Source organism: Scardinius erythrophthalmus (genome assembly GCF_964197995.2).
Source record: "Scardinius erythrophthalmus genome assembly, chromosome: 1".
In the NCBI taxonomy this organism is placed as follows: Eukaryota; Metazoa; Chordata; class Actinopteri; order Cypriniformes; family Leuciscidae; genus Scardinius; species Scardinius erythrophthalmus.
Genome location: NC_138221.1, coordinates 28111725 through 28133843, shown reverse-complemented (window position 1 = coordinate 28133843; position 22119 = coordinate 28111725). Strand labels below are relative to the sequence as shown.

General features: G+C 36.8%; 2 protein-coding genes across 2 annotated transcripts in view; one reads left to right on the top strand and one right to left on the bottom strand.

Annotated features, from left to right (window-relative positions):
• Positions 1-1404: 1404 nt before the first annotated feature.
• On the top strand, positions 1405-14491 carry LOC308693480 (uncharacterized protein). Its single transcript, XM_081370395.1, has 5 exons — positions 1405-1512; positions 11268-11846; positions 12032-12067; positions 13161-13259; positions 13351-14491. Exons 1-5 carry the CDS (start codon positions 1502-1504, stop codon positions 14459-14461), a joined length of 1836 nt encoding a protein of 611 aa, XP_081226521.1. The 5' UTR covers positions 1405-1501; the 3' UTR covers positions 14462-14491.
• A 2353-nt stretch (positions 14492-16844) lies between these two features.
• Positions 16845-22119, bottom strand: part of hook2 (hook microtubule-tethering protein 2) — a 34866-nt gene continuing 29591 nt past the window's right edge. Inside the window, exons 21-22 of the mRNA XM_081379423.1 lie at positions 21375-21446; positions 16845-18091 (exon numbers count right to left, since the gene is read on the bottom strand). Of these exons, the coding sequence (XP_081235549.1) occupies positions 17960-18091; positions 21375-21446 (204 nt within the window). The 3' untranslated portion in view covers positions 16845-17959. The remainder of the gene's footprint in view (positions 18092-21374; positions 21447-22119) is intronic.

Sequence of the window (22119 nt, the reverse complement as noted above, 5' to 3'; positions counted from 1 at the left end):
GGTGCAGAGGGGCCTCAGTCTACTTCTGGGCGGTTGAAAACTGTTTGGTGCAGTTCTCAACCACACCGCTGAAGAGCCCAGCCTGGGATATGGGGGAGCTAAGAAAATGAGTTACCAGACACCCTCACATCAACCTGGCTGCGACTATTCCTGAACCACACTTGTGGACATCACCTGGCCCAGAGATGTCGATGTCGCCCATAGAGCGAAGTCAGTAGTGTGCATGGCGGATTGACCAGCCCGGACATGGGAGGCATAGCGTCCCTGCGTAGGATCGTGGTCGAGTTCTCTCGCAACTCGGTGGCATCCTGATGCACGTCCGGGAAGAAAAGCACTGGGGGCGAGTGCTGGTAGTACAGTCCAACCGACACTTTCAGATGCCCGGGAAAGCATGGCCGTCAGCTCTGGATCTGACTCGATTAACACTGGCACTCCCAAGGGAGGCAACGCAGTAGAATCCTCATTTCCAGAGGAATCAAGTCCGCCTTGTGATGCTATGAGTGACATGACATCATCTGTCGGAGCCCCGAATGAAAAATTGTGTCCCCGAGTGGAACCAACCACACGGAAGTCCCACGGTTTGCAATGTGGAGGGGGGCATGGCCCGAGGAATGACTGGGGGGGGGGGGGGGATGTCATAGTACACTTTACAATAAGGTTAATTTGTGTATTATTCATATTAACTAACATTAACTAATCATGATCAAAACATTTGTTAGGCTACTATAGGCCTATTTGTTAATCTTAGTTAATAATACAACTTTTAATTGTTTGTTCATGTTATGTCACAGTCAGTGCATTAACTAATTTTGATTTTAATAATGTTTTAGTAAATGCTGAATTTAATATTAACTAAGATTAATAAATGGTGTAGAAGTGCAGTTCATAATTAGTTCATGTTAATAAACTTAACTAATGAAACCTTATTGTAAAGTGTTACTCATCTCATGATTGCTAACACTTTAATGAATGCATACATAAAATTTATAACATCAACATAACTAAACATGAATTCCTCATAATTACCTACTTGATTCTCTGTTTTGTTTGGTATAATATTATCATCATTTCCCTTATTTTTGTTTGATGTGTTATGCATTCTAATTGTATCAACATCTTTTCATTGGTAATGAAGAGAGGCTCTCTGACCGACTGCTGCTCTCCATCGATCGAGATATTCCAAATAATTGTGAGGAAGTCATTAAAATATTTTAAAACACAACAGACAGACGGGTACTGCTTTAAGGTAATTTGTTTAAAAAATAAGTGCCCTTTTTTGGTCCTTCCGCCCATGCCCCGGAGGAGGTCTGTGCATGCCACTGCTTGAACCTCTGTGCTGAGGGGTGGATCTAAGAAAATGGAGAGAATAAAACTAAACTTAAACCTCCATCTGGAGAAAAACCAAAAGATTTCCCTCTTGCCTTCTTTGACAAGCTTTGTCAGTTTGACAAGCTTCATCACCAAAACTAACCATCCACAGACTGTTCTGAAATAGGCTACGATGGACACCAGGTGGGTACATTATTATTTGTTATCTTAAGATTAGTTCAAATATTTTTTCCCAAAATATTTTAGGCTATAATCATACAATGTTACATCCAAAACAAAAAGCCATATCAGAATGTAATTAAACTAGGAAAAAAAGACAGTCAACACAAATTTAATTTCTATTTTTAACGTGAATTATGACCATCATTACATTTAATTATTTGGCAGACGCTTTTATCCAAAGTGACTTACAAATGAGGAGAGCAATAGAAGCAATCAAGCCAACAATAGAGCAGCAATATATACTTTTGCATATATGCAAAAGTGCTTTGATGAATGAGTCCCAGTTAGTCTAGCACACATAGCACGTTTTTTGTTGATGATGCTTTTTAAGATTACATACATACATATATACACATATACATTTATACTACAGGGCCGTAGTCGTGTGTCCCCAGCATTAGTCTGCTATCAGTGGCTCAAACCTCCGTTACTAACTCTAAAATTAGGTTTTGGAATTAGCAACGGAGGCATGGGATTAGATGCGTAAGAAACTAGTCCTATACAAAAGCGTTTTAATGACAAAAACTTTACAAATGTCTTGAAATACATAATCTGAACAATGTTTCGAGGTGTGGTAACTGTAGTATAAGCGGAATAATTGAAGACAGGCCGTGGAATTATTCGAAAAATAATGCACACCCGAGGTGGTAATGCGTTCATTTAATTTTCTTTCATTTTAAATTTTACTCAAAACACTGTAAAATTACAAATAATATCTGTAAAATAAAATAAAAAATCAGCTGTTATTTTAGGTATTGTGACATTAATGACAAATTCCAGTAATTCGCATTTTTTATACACAAAATTGATTGTATTTTACATACAGTATTTTTTCAGTTTTCTTAAATTACATAAAAATTTATGTAAAATTACAAATATACACAGCAAAATCCCCAGTGTTAAATTAACACTCTTCAGTGTACATTGTCCACAATACAGGGTGTTAAAATTAACACTCCAGTGTTAAATTAACACTCAAGAGTGTTAAAGTTAATGAGATAATTAAGTGATTAATTTAGTGATGCTTGAGCATTATTGAAGACACCTGATGATAACAAGCAGAATTGTGAGAAAATCACAAATTGTAAGCCACCGTTTTGGCGATCATTGTTTGCTTTAGTTGGGCTCTTGATCCTTATACATTCATTTTGTTTGTCTGCTGTTATTGATTTATAACAGTCAAATGAACAAAGAAAAGTGTGATCTGATTGTGTTGGTTATGTTTTGACATAATCATGCTGTGATCTGAAAAATAAAACTTATTGAGATAGTTTGGTTTACCTTGTTAGCAGCAGCTTTGTGAGTCTACAGCCTATGATTATCAGTATATTTTTTATAAAGCATAATATATAATAAACATTGTTCTGATCAAAATACTTTCATATTTATTTTTAGAAACACAGACATCAATAATCAGCCTGTGAATCTCAACAATGGTGACAATAATAAAGCATGTTGCAGTGGCTGCCACCAATCACAACTCATTAACCCTCAGGGGACCACGGTGTTTTTGGGGCCTTTGAGATGTTCTGACATGCCTTGATATTTGTGCTTTTTTCAGTTATTTATAAACATGTTAATGGCAAAGGTGTAAATTTACTCTATATAGCACAAACAGGGCTACCATAATATGCGAGAAACGTGTATGTAGATGTTTGTATTTTTAAGAGAATAATGTTTATGCGTGGTTATTGGAAAAAAATAAAATGAAAGTTGCTGATTTAAGAACACAAAACACATATTAAATATGTGTCCACAAGACTTTTGACTAATTGATGTTTTCCCTTTAAGTTCTAGCTTCAAAATTATGTGAAAATCATCCTGCCTAATTGTTCACATAAAACACTACATTGATTTAAACATTGTAAAACAGTTTTTTTGTCAGAAGAGGTTTATGCGTGGGAGTGGTAATGGGTCATCAATATTAATGAGATTCAGACCAGGGGTGTGACATAGACGCTCCCCCAAGTGCTAATGGGCCATCAGGTGAGGCAGCCTGAACAAAGAATGAGGAGATTCAAATGTTTTGTTTTTCAATCTGTTTTAATGTAATTTTGTAAAAACAAAAGTAAAGGCAGGTATCTCACAGTAAATGCTTATGCCCCGTTGATGCGGGCTCTAAGCAAATCAAATGTGACCAAAATAAATAATCAGTCGGCTATAAACAAAGCAATTGTGAGCGATAAATAAACAAAAGTAAAGGCAGGTATCTCACAGTAAAAAACATTTTGAAGAGAGTCTGGGGAGTGTGTGTGTCAGCAGAACTCAGCTGTGGTCCAAGTTCCCGGGCAGGCAGGAAGCTCAGAGTCTGTGGAACCATATCAATGTCAGTCTCTGTTTTCCATGACAGAGTGGACTCCTTGTTGCTCGTCTGAATGTTTGTCTTGGCCCTCTTTGCCACATTCCTATAAAAATAATAATATTAATAAAGGTTAATAAAGGTTGATCAAAGTACTATCAGCATGTCAGGGCAGGGCAATCAGCATGTTGATAAAACAAAAAATATATAAGCTCTTTTATATTAACATTACCAAACAATAATTGTAATATTGTGCATGCATAACACATTTTTTGCAAAGTAGTAGTTAAAAAAAATAGTAGATAAATATGTACTTACTCTTTTTGATTTCCGTTGCTCCGTGTCCTGCGAGTTGCAGTGGAAGGCGAGAGTGAACAAGCTATATTCCTTTTAAAAAAAAGTTGAAAACTATTTTTATCATATATTTTACAGAGTACTATTCCAGCACATGCATAACTGATGGACATTTAGCAATGCTGATAAAGCAACACAATATAAGCTCTTTTATATTAACATTACCAATCAATAATTGTTATATTGTGCATGCATAACAACACATTTGTTGCAAAGCCACACAGGCACATATAGGCTGCATTTGTATCATCACTAAGTATATAAACAAAATGTAACTAACATCTGTAAAATAGTAGGTAAATATGTACTTACTCTTTTTGATTTTTGTTGCTGCGTGTCCTCGTTGCAGTGGAAGGCGAGAGTGAACAAGCTACATTCCTTTTAAAAAAAGTTACAAAACATATGTAACATCAACCAATCTCCAAAAATAAATAATAAAGTCATACAGGCTCATAATATTAACACGAAGTATAAACAAAATTGAACTAACATCTGTAAAATAGTGGGTAAATATGTACTTACTCTTTCTGATTTCTGACTGTGTTGCTAAGCGCACTCCGAGTTGCAGGCGGAGGTAGTGATGAAGCTACATTCCTTTTAAAAAAGTTGAAGAATATTATGACATAAATATAACTATAGTAGCATTAGTCTATAATGAATAACTGATGTAAATAATTTTAGACGTGTGCAATAAGCCTATATGCGTGTCAATGGGCCATTAACGGAGAGGCACACCGCAAACATTAGCCTAACACATTTGTGCACTTCATTAACTGGGTATATTTACACATTTCAGCACATTTACACACATTTAAAACTGATATTTGCGAGTATGCATCGTTAATGATAATGAGGCAGCATTTATATAGTCAAAATATAATCTAAACACCTAGGGCCTACTAGGCCTACTTTCTAAAATAATTTCTAAATTCTATCTTTTAGGGCTGGGCGATTTAAATCGCGATATTGTTATGCGCATCTCGTCAGTAAAGCCGGTTCCTTGATTAGTAGTAAATCACCATCACCTGCTTTCAGATGGAGCGGCATTTAGGGCTGAGGAGATAATTAAGTGATTAATTTAGTGATGATTGAGCATTATTGAAGACACCTGATGTTAACAAGCAGAATCACTGAAGAAGAAAATCACAAATTGTAAGTTACCATTAAGGTGATGGGTGTTTGCTTTAGTTGGGCTCTAGACCATTATATGTTTACTTAAATATTTACTGTTGTTTGTCTGCTGTTATTGATTTATAGCAGTTAAATGAACAAAGTAAAATGTTATCTTATAGTGTTGGTTATGTTTTGACATAATCATGCTGTGATCTGAAAAATGAAACATATTGAGATAGTTTGGTTTAACTTGTTAGCAGCAGTTTAGTGATCCTTCAGCCTATGATTATCAGTACTTTACTTATAATTCAAAATATTTAATAAACATTGTTCTGATCAAAAAGACGTTCAGACATATTCATTTAAAACACATACATCAATAATCAGCCTGTGAATCTCAACAATGGTGACAATAATAAAGCATGTTGCAGTGGCTGCCACCAATCACAACTCATTAATGGCTCCCATCATGCATTGCGGTATGAATAAATTATGATCTGAATTGACTATTCTGCTCCTCACCATTGTTGAGATTCATAGACTGAATCTTGACATCTCTGTGTGCCTAAAAGAATAATTTTTTTTTTAAAACAACTTTTAAGAAATCCTTTTATATTATATCAAAAATTCTGGCCATTTATTCAGATTCACAGTTATGCTGTAACCAACAACATAAATCGAAGTCAGAAAGAAGGATTTTAATGAGTTCAGTGATCTAGTTCAAATGATGATTGTCATAATATAACCAACACCATCAGATCACTTTTGATTCTTTGTTCAACTGGCAGTTTTAACTCAGATACAACCACCAAACAAAATCTAAAGTATTCATAAAAGGGTCAGAGCCCAACTGAAGCAACTACCCATCACAATAATGGTAACTTACAATTTGCGATTTTCTCCTTCAGCGATTCTACTTGTTAACATCAGGTGTCTTCAATAATGCTCAATCATCACTAAATTAATCACTTAGTTATCTCATTAACTTAAACACTCTTGAGTGTGGACTCATACACTCCCAGGAGTGTTAATTTAACACTGGAGGTTTTGCTGTGTACAAAGAGCCGTAGTTAACTGACAAGCTGAGCCATATCGCATTAAATATCGCTGGCGATACGTCCGCGATATTGATGCGATATGGCTCAGCTTGTCAGTTAATTACGGCTCTTTGTAGTAAATGCCGCTCCATCTGAAAGCAGGTGATGGCGATTTACTACTAATCAAGGAACCGGCTTCACTGATGAGATGCGCATAACAATATCGCGATTTAAATCGCCCAGCCCTACTATCTTTCATACATAATGATCTAAACATATCATTTAGGCTACACATACAAATACAAATTTCCTAACCAAGGGGTGTAGCATATGTACACAAAAAAAACAAAACAAAACATTTTTGATGTTGAAATGGTACAAGATATTAAATTCATGGTATAGATATGCACTTTCATTAGATCGTGTTGAATAAAGGTAGATATCAAATGTCAATACTCTGGATGGCAAGTCCAGCCTGTATAATATGTAAGCTCATGTTTTGAATAACTTGTCAACTAATGCAAGTAAGAATACATACTTACTCATCCGAAATTCTATCCACGGCTGCATCAAGTCGCTCTTCAAAATACAAACGGTCGTCATCAGAGTAGTCGCGCTCCTCTTCTGATGAAAATCTGGACTCTTCGTCGCTAGTATCCAGGACGAACTGAAGGGCTTCCGCACCGGTGTACCGTGTCATCTTCCCAACGCGCAGGTGACGAAATGATGAAACTTGAAGCGTTTAATACATTTGCTTGGGGGCGTTTACCTGTTTTGCATAGATGGCTTAGCACATTATCTTGTGAATAGCGCGCTCCGTGAGTAGGCGTGAACGAATTAAAGTCAATGAGCTCGTAAGAAGCTCGACTGGAATCGCTCTCTTTTTATACAGATTACAGAAGCTGATAATATTTGTTTTTTATATAAATGACTTCATTTAAAAGCTGCGATCTCAAGCTTTATGCCCGTGGGTCTGTTTGCCTGTTTGACTGAATTTTCGCGGAGTTATAGATCATTTTCGAACGCGTTTCAAATGGGAGTTCACGGACAGAGAGAAGGCAGACATCGCATCATGTTAAAGTTTCTTTATTTGTCAAAAAGCAAAACACTTTATCTTTATTGTGAGTATACAGAAAAAAAAAAGAAACTGAATAGGATCGATTGATGTAGAACACGAAAATTAAAGATCAAAATTAACAGAGCATTTTGTGTTTATTTTTCATTGCTAAAAAAAAAAACGAGCAAAACGCGCCGGCGCGTTCTTGGTCCCCAGAGGGTTAATGGCTCCCATCATGCATTGCGGTATGAATAAATTATGATCTGAATTGTTTATGTAATTTACTTTTCGTAATTGAATATTCTGCTCATCACCATTGTTGAGATGCATAGACTGAATCTTGACGTCTGTGTGTGCCTAAAAGAAAGATTTCTTTTTTTTTTTAAACAACTTTTAATAAATCCTTTATATTACATCTAAAATTCTGGATATTTATGCAGAATCACAGTTATTCTGTGGTCGACAACATAAATTTAAGTCAGAAATAAGCAAATAAGAAGTTCAGTGATGATTGTCATAATATAACCAACACCATCAGATCACTTTATTCTTTGTTCATTTGGCAGCTATAACTCATACAACAGCCAAACAAAATCTAAAGTAAACATATAATGGTCTAGAGCCCAACTAAAGCAAATACCCATCACAATAATGGTAACTTACAATTTGTGATTTTCTCCTTCGGTGATTCTGCTTGTTAACATCAGGTGTCTTCAATAATGCTCAATCATCACTAAATTAATCACTTAATTATCTCATCAACTTAAACACTCTTGAGTGCGGACTCATACACTCCCAGGAGTGTTAATTTAACATTGGAGTTTTTGCTGTGTTCAAAGAGCCGTAGTTAACTGACAAGCTGAGCCATATCGCATTAATTATCGCTGGCGATACGTCCGAGATATTAATGCGATATGGCTCAGCTTGTCAGTTAACTACGGCTCTTTGTAGTAAATGCCGCTCCATCTGAAAGCAGGTGAAGGCGATTTACTACTAATCAAGGAACCGGCTTTACTGATGAGATGCGCATAACAATATCGTGCGATATATCGCCCAGCCCTACACTGAAGCAGTGTTGAAGTTAATGAGATAATTAAGTGATTAATTAAGTGATGATTGGCTATTAGTGGTGACACCTGATGTTAATAAGCAGAATCATTGACGGAAAGAGAAAAAACAATAACAGAAAAAATAGAAACAAAAGAACTACAACTGACTTTGAGCCATTACACATTGTTGCACTTATTACCAGTTTGACTTTATTTCTGTCATACATCGACAAAAGTTCTTGAGAGTCAACAGAAGTTTAGACGGTAATGTTTTATGGAATTTTTCTTTTCAAGTTACCATTTTGGTGGTCAGTGTTTGCTTTAGTTGGGCTCTTGACCCTTTTCATTTTGCTAATATTAGTTTTTCTCTGACTGTTCCAACATTGTGTTAATAAAGCACATTTGATACTGCAAGAAAAAACATGACCTGCTCACAATATGTTATGATGATAATAATGACATTATCATTTTTTAATGACCTGATTCACTGATGTTGTTCAGAGTCTACATCTTAGACTATATGCTTGACGCTTCGTTTTAACATTGGCGATTGTAGCTCTGAGATTCTACAGTTTGAGATACAACAGCAATGTGAACATTTTTGAAAAACTGTGTGCGAAGAAGTTATTGTGTTTAAACGCACAGACGTCAAGAATCAGCATATGAGTCTCAACAATGGTGACAATAAACAAACTAGTGACAAATTGATCAACTCTGAACATCACAAAACAAGCTACTAAAGCCAGAACAAAACAATAGCAAAATAAAAGCCAACAGAAAAAACAATGAAAATTACAGGACAATTCAGCTGCATAATTTATTCATGATGGGAGCCATTGATGCGTTCTGATTGGTGGCTCCCATCATGCATTGCAACATTAAGCATTTGTGTGATTGTCTCCATTGTTGAGATTCATATGTAGATTCTTGATGTCTGTGTGTGATTTTAAAACTTTCAGGATTCTTAAACATTCCTGGAAGTAACTACTGTAGTGAAAAATTAATAAAACATTTGGATAATCAGTTTATAATGCTGAGGGAGATCAGTGAATAATTTCATCAGCGAAACACAACCAGGGCTGCATTTCCAAAAGCATCTTAAGCCTAACTTGATCACAGACCAACTGCAACAAATGGTCTATACAATCAAATTAGGTTTGCGATGCTATTAGGAAACACAGCCAAAGTCCTAGTTTCTCTTGCCACAACACATATACTTTTATAAACACAGAGTTGGGGCAGACAGGGAAAAATTCATATTAAAAAGGAAAGGGTCAAGAGCCCCACTAAAGCAAACACTGATCACCATAATGGTGATCACGAAACATTCCATAAAACATTACCATCTAAACTTCTGTTAAATCTAAATAAGACCGTGTGTAGATGTATGACAGAAATAAAGTCAAACTGGTGAAATAATAAGTGCAATAATGGCTCGAAGTCAGTAGTTCTTGTGTTTCTCTTTTTTCTGTTCTTGTTTCTCTTTCCTTCAGTGAGTCTGCTTGTTATCATCAGGTGTCACCACTAATGGCCAATCATCACTTAATTAATCACTTAATTATCTCATTAACTTCAACACTGCTTTAGTGTTAATTTTAACACTCTGTAGTGTGGACACATATGTACACTGAGGAGTGTTAATTTAACACTGGGGATTTTGCTGTGTGGGCATGCTCTTTTGAGAACATTCCTATTGGTGATGATCCAACACCTTTTCTTGTTGAGAGGAATATATAACAGGGAGTGTGGGTAATGCGGAAAACTTGGCTTGATAAAAGTTTCTGATTCTTTGACTTAGGTATAAACATTAACCTATAGTTAATGTACTACTGATCCTACTGAGGTGCACACACACACACACACACACACACACACACACACACACACACACACACACACACACACACACACACACACACACACACACACACACACTTGTTCTCAAAAGAACATGCTCAGACATGTTATTTTACTGAATATACACAGCAAAAACTCCAGTGTTAAATTAACTCTCCTGGGAGTTTATATGGCTCCAGACTCAAGAGTGTTAAAGTGTTAAAATATGAGTGTTAAAGTTAATGAGATAATTAAAGGAGAAGTTCACTTTTATAATGGAAATTCTGTCATCATATACTCACCCTCATGTTGTTTCAAACCTGTATGAATTTCTTTCTTCTGCTGAACAGAAAGGAAGATATTTAGAAGATTATCAGTAACCAGACAGTTTTAGATACCATTGACTTCCATAGTATATATTTTTTCCTACTATGGAAGTCAATGGGACCCAAAACTTTCTAGTTACTGACATTCTTCTAAATATCTTCCTTTGTGTTCAGCAGAAGAAAGAAATTCATACAGGTTTGAAACAACATGAGGGTGAGTATATGATGACAGAATTTTCATTTTAAAAGTGAACTTCTCCTTTAAGTGATTAATTTAGTGATGATTGAGCATTATTGAAGACACCTGATGTTAACAAGCAGAATCACTGAAGGAGAGAATCTAATTTCTTAAGACACCGTTATGGTGATCAGTGTTTGCTTTCGTTGGACTCTTGACCCTTAAATCATTACCTTTAGATTTTGTTTGGCTGTTGTATCTCAGATGAACAAATTTGCTTTATTGCTCTTTTGATTGGTAGGAAGGAAACGTTTCTCTGAAATCTGCCAAACCTGCTCAGAATAACCTACAAAGTAGTTAAAGCTGTATTGATTACATTGTTTTGAAATGTATTATACACATATTTATTCAGAGATTAAATATCATTGTTACAACGTAAATTGCTCTGTTTTTATTCTATAACGCAGGGAACAATTACAGGAGCTCCTGTCAGAGTATGTAGTGGACACACTCAACTACATTGAGACAGTGAGGGACTTCTGTGACAAACAACAAATATGGACCCATGAGAGAGAGAAAGAGCTGGAGATGATGAGAGACATCGAGGACCGAGCAGACCAAGTCAGTCATAAGTTAAAGTATCTAAAGCGCTCAAATTTTAAAGCCAAGGCATTGAGGGTGTACCTGAAGAATACTGTAAAATCAGGGTCCAAAAATAAGAAGCTGGAAAAGGAACTGGGAGCTGTCCTGGAGAACACACTTCAGGGGCTGGAGGAACTTGACATCTTCCTGGATGCAGTGGAGAATCTCGCAGTCACCTCACCGTTTGTCTTCACTGGACAGAGCTTCTTGCCTGAGAACAAGAGTCCTAAAAGTGTGCGATCAGTCATCACAGCTGCAAGAAAGTCCTCTCCTCTCCTCATCCAGTTAAAACGAAATGCAAAAACCTTCTTCCTTCCTTCACTCAGTAACTTGGATGACCTGTACTTTCAATTAGACAAATACATACAAATCACAAAACTGATTTGTGAGAGAATGGAGAAAAAGTTAGTACTGACATTCATACAATGTTTATTTTAAAAGGATAGTATTTTGATTATATACATGTTAATACACAGATTATCAAAATAATCTCAGTGGTGTTTACTAAATCAACTAAATCAAAGACTTAATTCCATAATTAGATCAATAATTAAAAAAAAAAATCTACATTTATTTTTTTCCCTCACAGATCCGAGAGTGATTTGGGGTCTGAAGATACTTATAGGTAAGTATTATAAATATAAGGGTAAGATCGGGGTTAATTTAAAGCTGCAGTCCGTAGCTTTTTTGGGTTAAAAATGATCAAAAATAAATTTTTGAGCAAGTACATAACCAGCCAGTGTTCAAAACTGCGTGCCTTAGCTCTATTCAAAACGGTAAGCTTGTAATAATGTATTTAATTCCAGTGGTACTGGTGGATTTCCGCGGGAAATTCGAGCATGTCTTTGTGTCATTACGCCGCATCTGTACACATAAAGAAGGAGTCCCGGCTAGTAGGCTATGAGTGTGAGGATGTTGGTGGTGGAGATTTAGCCTTTTCTCACAGCACTTGATATGATTTAACTTATCACTTTGATGGCGGATCCAGAAAGGTTCAAACGACAATCACCAGTGACAACTGGAGATTCACGAACAAACGCGAAAGACTTCAGACAGAGAAAAAAAGAGAGACTGCAAACGGCCCATGCGAAAACAAGGATAAATATCAGAAGGGCATTAAATGTAGTCACGCAATGCTGATAATTGTTAACATTAACAATTTGAGGACGAAGCATAATTTGCACGGTTTGACGTAATATGATAAGCAATCGTTAGATTAAATCTGCATGATTTACAGCAATGCTTTTTTCCCTTAGTTGGTCAGAACAAAAGTGTATGTTACTTACTGGTTCAGATGACATTTTACGGTGAAAATTCTAATGTTGGTCATACTTCCAAAAAGTAGAATCTGTGATTGCGAATGACAGTATCCACACCAGCGCGGTGACTGACAGCCGCACATTCCCCTCAAAACATTGAGCCGCACATATTCATCATATTCAACATATTCATCCGCGCTGTGCCATGCCGAGGCACAACCCGCGTAAAGTTGTTAATTCCGCGAATAACTGCGATTGCAGATTTCGAACAGAGATGGCGACAAAGAGGGAAAACTACGGACTGCAGCTTTAACATCTTTATTATTCATAATAACCTAAAAGCCAAACTGAGTGGAAACATTCAACCTGGATTTATTTGCTTTTATGATAATCTCTAAAATATAGACCTGTATTAAAATATAGGCAAGTCTTTCTTAATCCTGCTGAAACTCTCTACAGACGTAAGAAGGCTCAGCCTGTAGTGAAGATCAGCTTGAAATTCAGCGAGGACTCCATGCAAAAAATGCTTGATCATTTGAAGCTGTTATGCAAAATAAGGTGAGACCTATATTTATTATCTGATGTTTTCTTCACACTCATGTGCATCGTGAAAAATGGCTGTAAAGTATATATTTCTATTATTGTCTAGGATGGACCAGCACACAAAGCTGACTTTAATTTTTCAGGAATACGCTCAGGACTTCATTGGTTTATTCAGTCAGTGTCACTCTAGAATGGAGAAGTGTCTGTCAGATCTGGAAGAGAGTGCAGTTAAGCTGGACAAGATGAAGAAGGGAGCCAGTATCTCCACTGTGGCTGGCAGTTCGGTTGGGATAGTAGCGGGTGGTTTGTCCATTGCTGGTCTTGTTCTGGCCCCCGTCACTGCAGGAGCGTCACTGGGTCTCACTATAGCAAGTACCGTGGTGGGGTTGACCAGTGGAGCCAATAGTTTGGTCACAGTTTTCACTAAAAACACAGTCAACCATTTGCATAGTAAAAAAAGCCAGAATATTTTCCATCAATATATGGAGGATGTGGAGAAGATTATAAACTGTCTGGAGCAGGCCAGTACACAGGAGCATGTAGAGGGGCCTGATGGGTTTAGTTTCATTACAGCTGGGAAACTGGGACTGTGTTCTGGAGCATTGGGCAGAGGTATTGAATCTATGGTAGATGGAGCTTCAGCTGTTAAAACACTCAAAACTGAGGAGGTGATTGCAACAAAGTCTACTAGAGCTGGATTAAAGTCTGCTAAAGCTGGATCAAAGTCTGCTGGGTTTAGTTCCACTGCTAAATACGCAATTAGTGAAGCAAGTACGGGTGCAGTATTGGGCCACAAAGCTAAAAATGTGCAACATACATTTTCAGTTCTTGTAGCACTCCAGACTGAGTTTGCGCCTGCAACCAAGGCCGGGCTCCAGGGGACACGAAGTTCCAGTGGCATTCCCAAACTGGCTGCAGACCTTCCCGACATTGGGAAGCTGGCAAAAGGGACACCACTAGCTCTTTCAAAGTGTGCTAGAGCTGGATTCATCTGCCTAAATGCCCTCTTTATTGGCTTCGATGTCATTTTTATTAGCAAAGAGAGTATAAGCCTGGCCAAAGGGAGCAAGAGTAAGAAATCTAAGCTCATCCGCTCCAGAGCAGCTCTGTTGAAATCTGAGCTGGAGGACTGGAAGAAGATCCATGATTCCTTGTGCATAGGGATAACGAGTGTTAATAAGAGTCAGGAATTGTTGAATAAACCTTTTCTTCCTTAAAGAGCTTTAAAAAGTTATTTTCAGGATTGAGAAGAGCTGAGATGAGCAATAATTTGGACCTACAGTTCGACTTGCTGTCCTGGAAGACTAATCAGTTTATCAACTGCACACCTACTTCTTTTTCAAGCTTTCTGGTTTACTAATTGATGAAATAGGAAAAGGAAAAGTTATCTATCTACTTATGTTTTATCATTTACTTATGGTTTTATCATTCAATCATTTAGATCTTAAATAACATTTAATCAAATGTAATCATATTTTAAGAAATCATCATTATGTTGATGTGTTAATCATAACTATAATTTTGATGTGTTTACCATTATTATCATTTAAAATGTATGTTTAATACTTTATTTTTAATAATCTTTATGCCTCAAATATAGCTGATTGACTTAGGGTGAACTTTTGTACTTGCTGTTAGATGAGGGGAAGTCTTTAAGTTCCCGTTAGACAGACAACAAATGCTCGAATGTCTCAGAATAAAGTAATAAACTAATGTTATATCAGCTGAAGATCTTGCAGAAGGGATTTGTGCAGCAGTTCTGACTTGTGTTTTATATTAAGATTAACAACTTTCTGACACATTTGGTGTGAAGACAATCTGTACACAATCCTCTCCAGTGTGAAACCACAAAAGAAAGATATGTCTTTGTCTCTCGAGTCTGCTGGAATGAGATCGGAAAGAGGAACTAATGTGCTGATCAGCAACTGCATTAGAAGAGGGTCAGTCTTACCTTGGACTCAGACCTTGCTCTTTCACAGCCTTTTCACATCTATCTATCTATCTATCTATCTATCTATCTATCTATCTATCTATCTATCTATCTATCTATCTATCTATCTATCTATCTATCTATCTATCTATCTATCTATCTATCTATCTATCTACACTGAAAAAATGTCATGTTGACTTTACTTAATTTTATTGTGTCAAGGGGTTGCACGAAATAAATTCATCTAAATTCAGATATATTTTTTAATTTGAGTGTACTTATATAAGTAATTTCAGATTCATTATATCCATCATTTTAGCTAAACTATTTTGAGTTGAATTTACTAAATTTAAACTAAATCAGCCTGTGAATCTCAACAATAGTGACAATTATAAAGCATGTTGCAGTGCATTCTGGGTGCCACCAATCAAAACTCATTCATGGCTCCCATCATGCATTGCTGCATGAATAAATAATGAGCTTGTGATCTGTTTGTTACCATTGCTGAGATTCATACGTGAATTCTTAATGTCTGTGTGTATACATAAAAAGTGTGTGCCTGCCTGTTTTTTTTTTTTTTTTGTTTTGTTTATTGATTTGATCATATGGATTTCATTGAAAAGGCTAAAAATATTATGCTGTACATGGACAGTGCTGCTATAATTAATAAAGTAAATCTAACTCAGAAATTGGGCTCTATATGAGTTCAATGATTCAGGTCTAATGATTGTGAAATAATGATAATGTTAAATCACAACCAACATCATCAGATCACCTTTTCTATTTGTTCATCTGGGTGTTATAACTCAAATACAGCAGTCAAACAAAATCTAAAGTTAATGATTTAAGGGTAAAGAGCCCAACTAAAACACACATCCCCATGATGGTAACTTTAAATTACGGTTTTCTCCTTCAGTGATTCTGTTTGTTAACACCAGGTGTCTTCAATGTTGGCAATACAAAATAAAGAGTTCTTAATTCATCTTTGACGTCTGTCTGTTATTCAGATATGTTTTGTTTCAAATTTTTTAAATGGTTAACTTTTAAGGAATTAATTTGATTAATTTTTACTCAATTCTAATGTGTTACATATAATTAATAATATTGCTTGTAATCTGCACAATTTTATCTAATATCACCCTCAACATGCCCCAAAAGACTAATATAATAAAATGCTTGAAAATAATCACTTTTGATGACAATTTGTCAGGCGGACAGCCATTTTTTAGTCTTTTGGGGCATGTTGAGGGTGATATTTGACAGAAAAAAGGCAGCAATGCCCAGAATCTTTTCTAGTTTCCTCTATGTATCAGGATACACCATGCAAAATTTTAGGGTTATATGGCCATTTATGTTGCTGCAGTACCTTTATATTCACAATTACATCATTCCACCAAAAGCTTTTCCCAAAAAGGGTGTTTTTAGGCCCCTGAGACCAAACGGGGCCGAGTTGGGGGTGGTCATTATTAACTTGTGATGGCCCAAGGTATAAGATAATAGGAAATAATAGTGAAAAAAGGTAGCAAAAAACATCCTGAGGAGTGGACCTGGCTCCCGGCCTAGAAGGAAAAACGTTCTGTAAGAACTTCCCCTAGGCTACTTATAGCACCCAATTAAAATAAACAGGCTGTGTGACTATGGAATGATGACCTCAAAATATGTCCATATGCAAGTTCGAGGGGCTTTATTTAAATACATACACCTCTTTAGCTGATGTCACAATGAACTCACACAAAAACGGATTATTTTTGTACCAATAATCTCGTTTATTGTAGTGCAAAGAGAAGGACAGTGAGATTAAAGTGATTTATGTACCGACCCCATCAGTCCAACACCAAAAACATGACTGAACAATGAAAACACTGTGATAAAACACAAACAGAACATCATCTCTGTGACTGAACATTCATAGAGCAAACAAAAAACAGTGAAAAACTGCAGAACAAACACACATCTGGAGATCGTACCTCTGAAGTGAGCTAACAAACCTCAGTGTTTGGACTGATAAGAGTGAGATTAGTAGTGTTTCTGAACGTACAGTAGTGAAGATCTGAAGATCAATAAATACAAGCTACAGGATCGTCTTTCAGCAGCAGACTTTGGTGAAGTTAAAAAAACAACCATCATAAAAATGGTGAAGCAGCAACAGTTTTCACATGCAAATGACAACATGTGCGGGTAAAAGATCCTCCAGCAGTTCATCTCAGATTAGTGTCATTTCCAGCTCCACATTCACATTTAATCAGACACAATCAAACTATGATTAAATGAGAATTATTTATATATATTTAAAAAAAAAAGCACTTCATTTGTTCGATGCATTCAAGGCATCCCAGCATTGAGAGTTTGGTTTGTGATGAGTTGTCACACAGATGATTGACAGCTGTCAGAGGAGGGATGATTGAAGGCACTGAGTGTTTTAAGTGCATTCACACATGCACCGTTACCCTGATGAACACAGAAAGCTACCGTACAACATTAATAAAACCCTCAAAACATCATTAAAACAATCAAAACTTTGATCTACTTCATTAAACTCATTCGCTCCTGCAGTCCAACACTAAAATAAGACACACAACTACATACTGACTCGGGTCAACTAAAAATAAACAAAACTTGATCTAAAAGACGATAAAATAATAATAATTACGTTCTCAGCAGGACGATCACAAAGTGCTGAAAGAGAAGTCATGATTAGGCCACTGCCGTGCGTGTGTGTTTGTGTGTGTGTGTGTGTGTGTGTGTGTGTGTGTGTGTGTGTGTGTGTGTGTGTGTGTGTGTGTGTTCATCTGGGCTGCAGACGGGCCAGGCCTCTGCGCGCGTGTGTCGACTGTCTCTGCTGGGCCAGGAAAGACTGAGCTGAACCTGAACTGGATCCGGATCGCTCTCCTGCGACCTTCTGATGGAGAGCCATTCCCTGAGGATCACAGAGACGGAGAGAGCGGACGGTTAATGACAGGAACGGGGGGATTGTAGAGCTCCAGTCGAATACTAAATGCACAACATGCAGCATATCTGTGAAGTGCTGTTGAGTTTACAGAAAATTATTTCAGCTTGCTCCTCTATGGAAGTCTGTTTCCACCGCGGAATAGAAAAGCAATTCCGACTTTGTTTCTCGCAATTCCAACATTGTTTTTTTTCCGCAATTCAGACTCAATATATCTCTCAATTCCGTGTTTGTTTTTTGCAATTCAGTGTTTATTTTTTTGCAATTCCCACTTTGTTTCTCGCAATTCCCACTTAGTTTCTTACTATTTTTTTTTTCTCACAATTTAGACATTATCTCTCACAATTCTGAGGTTTTTTTTTTCAATTCCCACATTGTCTCGCAATTCCCACTTTGTTTTTTTTATTATTATGACTGTTTCACGCAATTCAGAATTTAACAATTCAGCTTGCTCCTCTATGGAAGTTTGTTTCCACCACGGAATAGAAAAATTAAAAAGGTAATTCTAAGTTTATGTCTCACAATTTCCACCGTTTCTTACTATTCTGACTTCATTTTTTTTCCGCAGTTCAGACTTTATACCTCACAATTCAGTTAATTTTTCGCAATTCCCACTTTGTTTCTTACTATTCTGACTTGCATTTTTTCGCAATTCTGAGTTAATTTCTTTGCAATTCCCACTTTAATTCTTTCCAAATTCCCACTTTGTTTCTTAAGGGGGGGGTCGCACACCGGACGAGAAACGCAGGGCCACGTCTTTAAAATTCGAACACATTATTCTCTATAAGTGTACACACACCGGCGGCGCCATTCGCCGTCTGTCCGCGGCGCCCAGCAACGGCTCAGGACCTTGTTCAAAATCCTGCCGCCTCACAGAGTACCATTTACATAGTTTTATATTAAATATACATTTATTTGTCTCAAACCGACGTAAATGTATACTGACTTGACCCTGTGCTGCCATATACATTTAGTTTTACATTCATTTATAGAAATCAGATGCGTGGATGAAAACTGCTGATGTTATCGGATTTTCAGGTGATATTCTCATTCATTCAGTTAACGGACGCTCTGAGGTGTTCAGACTGCAGACTTTAGTTTGCAACGATTGTATTTAATTGTACAGTACAATTATAACATAGTACAGACATTATCTAAATTCCATGATGTCCTTAAACATAACAATATGGCTATAAACTGAGAAAGTGCGCGTCCGGTGTGCGATACCTCGAGTTGTCCTAGACACAACGCGGCGCTGCGCTTCTCGTTCAGTTCAACCACATGCGGTTTCATGTCATATACACCCCATCGCCAAATCATAGAAAAATTCAGTTAAGACAGTTGTATTCATCTTAACAATACACAACAAATCAATATAGAAAAACAGATTTCTAAAATAAGGTATAGGCCACAAATCTGTGAGTAGGCTACAGTTTTCAAAACTGAACAGGGGATGTTGTGTAATATTCAGTTACTGTAAGAAACTGCTCCAGCGGGTGGAGTTTTCTGGTACTGAATATTACACAACATCACCTGTGTAGCCTGTAGCCTACTCCATTAACTAGAACAGATTTTCACTGGAACTGAATATTACACCCCAGTGGGCACCTTGATGTCAAAATTACATCACGAAATAGGTCAAAAATGAAAGTCATATTGACGTCAGAGTGTAAATGTCAATTTGATGTCAAGATTTTGACCTCTGCTGATGTCATTTTGCCAAACAAAAAGGTGAAATGCATGGCCGTACACTTAATACCAGCTTCACTTAAAACTAACCAGATTTACTTTATTTAATTTCCGGTTTAATGAAATCATATTTTGCATTTTAAAGTTTGCTTTAGTTGTGCTCTTGACCCTTGACTCTTTAATATAAATTTTCTCTGGCTGCTATAATTGTGTGTATATAAAGCACAACTGTTGTAGCTAAAAAAGCCATGAGAAACTGAGATCAGGTGAAGTTGTCTGATTATTTATGATGATGATATCATCATGTAAATGCCTGAATCCCTGTTCATATTCAGTGTCTAATGCTTTGATTATATAGGATTTGTGGTTTTAATGTGGTTTTATAATAGAAGACATTTAATTTTACAGCATGAAAGCAGTGTTGTTTATCAAAATGTAAAGGATTTTAAAAACGTTTAGTCCTTTAAACTTTCTCTTCTACATTATTCCTTTGCCATCAAGAATCAGTGTATGACTCTCAACAATGGTGACAATCAATGAAATGCTTCATGCTGCAGTGCATGCTGGGTACCACCAATCAAAACTCACCCATATTTCCCAGCATGCATTGTGGCTTTAATAAATGATGCAGTTGATCTGATTATCTGGATATTTTGTTTGATTGTCACCATTGTTGAGATTCATATGCTGTTTCTTGATGTCTGTGTGTGTCTGAATACTGCCATAGATTAAAGGTTTATGTGCACTAAATAGTTTTTAAAAACTAAAAAATATTATTTGTTAAAACTACTAGATATGCTGTAGAATCAATTGACTTCTGTTATGAATAAAACAGTTTTAAAACCACAAGTCCTATATAATCAAAGCATTAGACACTGAATAAGATCAGGGATTCAAGCATTTACATGATGATATCGTTGTCATCATCAATTAACAGCCATCATCACCTGATCTCATTTTCTCATGGCTTTTTTTGCTATAACACATGTACTTTATAAACACAATTATAGCAGCCAGAGAAATATTACATTAAAAAGTCAAGGGTCAAGAGCACAACTAAAGCAAACGCTAACCACCATCATGGTGACTTTAAAATACAAAATATTATTTCTTTAAACCAGAAATTAAATAAAGTAAATCTGGTTAGCTTTAAGTGAAGCTGGTAATAAGTGTACGACCATGCATTTCACCTTTTTGTTTGGTTTATTCCAACCAGAATTCAACGACTGCCCAACGTTGGAGCTTGACGGCAAACAAACATTGGATTTAGACGTCAACCCGACTTTCATTTTCAACCAAAATCCAACGTCTGACCGACGGTGAATTCTAAAGCATTTATTAGTTAATGTTAATTTGAACTTACAATGATAAATCATGTTATAGATGAAAAAATACTGTAACAAATGTATTGCTTTTGTTAGTTAATTAATATTTAGGTAAAACTTAAGGTCCCATTCATCGTTGTTCAGTGTTAACAAAATATGAATAAAGCCATACTAGTATTTGAATAATAGTAAAACACGACAGGTCACGAGCTGTTCTGACTGATCTGGAATATTCTCACCATGTTGTACCAGGCCGAGATGATGAGCTTCTCCTCCTGGTCGTGTCTGGAGCGAGTCTTCTCAAAATCATGCTGAACACACACACACACACACACACACCAGAACAAGACCATCATTACCATTGAAAAACAGTCACAGTGTGTGAGAGAGAGTGTGTGTGTGCGTGAGAGAGAATGTGTACATGTGTGTGAGTGAGTGCGTGCGTGCGTGCGTGAGAGAGAGAGAGAGAGAGAGAGAGAGAGTGTGAGTGAGTGTGCGAGAGAAAGTGTGTACGTGTGTGTGTGTGTGTGTGTGTGTGTGTGTGTGTGTGTGTGTGTGTGTGGCTGGCCAGAGTTCTCCCTTGGCTGGTGGAAGCTGACATCTTATCCACTAAGCAAAAGGCATACATCAATAGACAAGGGATGAACGAGCATGTATTTTGCCTCAAAACAGGGATAGACGACTTTAAGCATGAGTCATGTAGGCTGTATTCAGTCTTCTTAGACTTTAGAGATGCATTTGGAACTTTGTCTCACGATGTCATGATCAGATCACTGGAGGAAATACAGCTACCTCAACTGTTCATAGACATAGTGAAAGATGTATATAGTGGCTCCTTTATTGAAGTAATCTGTGGAGAACAGCTCACTCATCCAATACCACTCCAGATTAAAACTGGCTGCCCTTGGAGTGCAATTCATTTTATAATTGCCATCAACCAATGGTTAAAGTGGATGTGTCAATGTGCCCCCCCTGACGTGATAT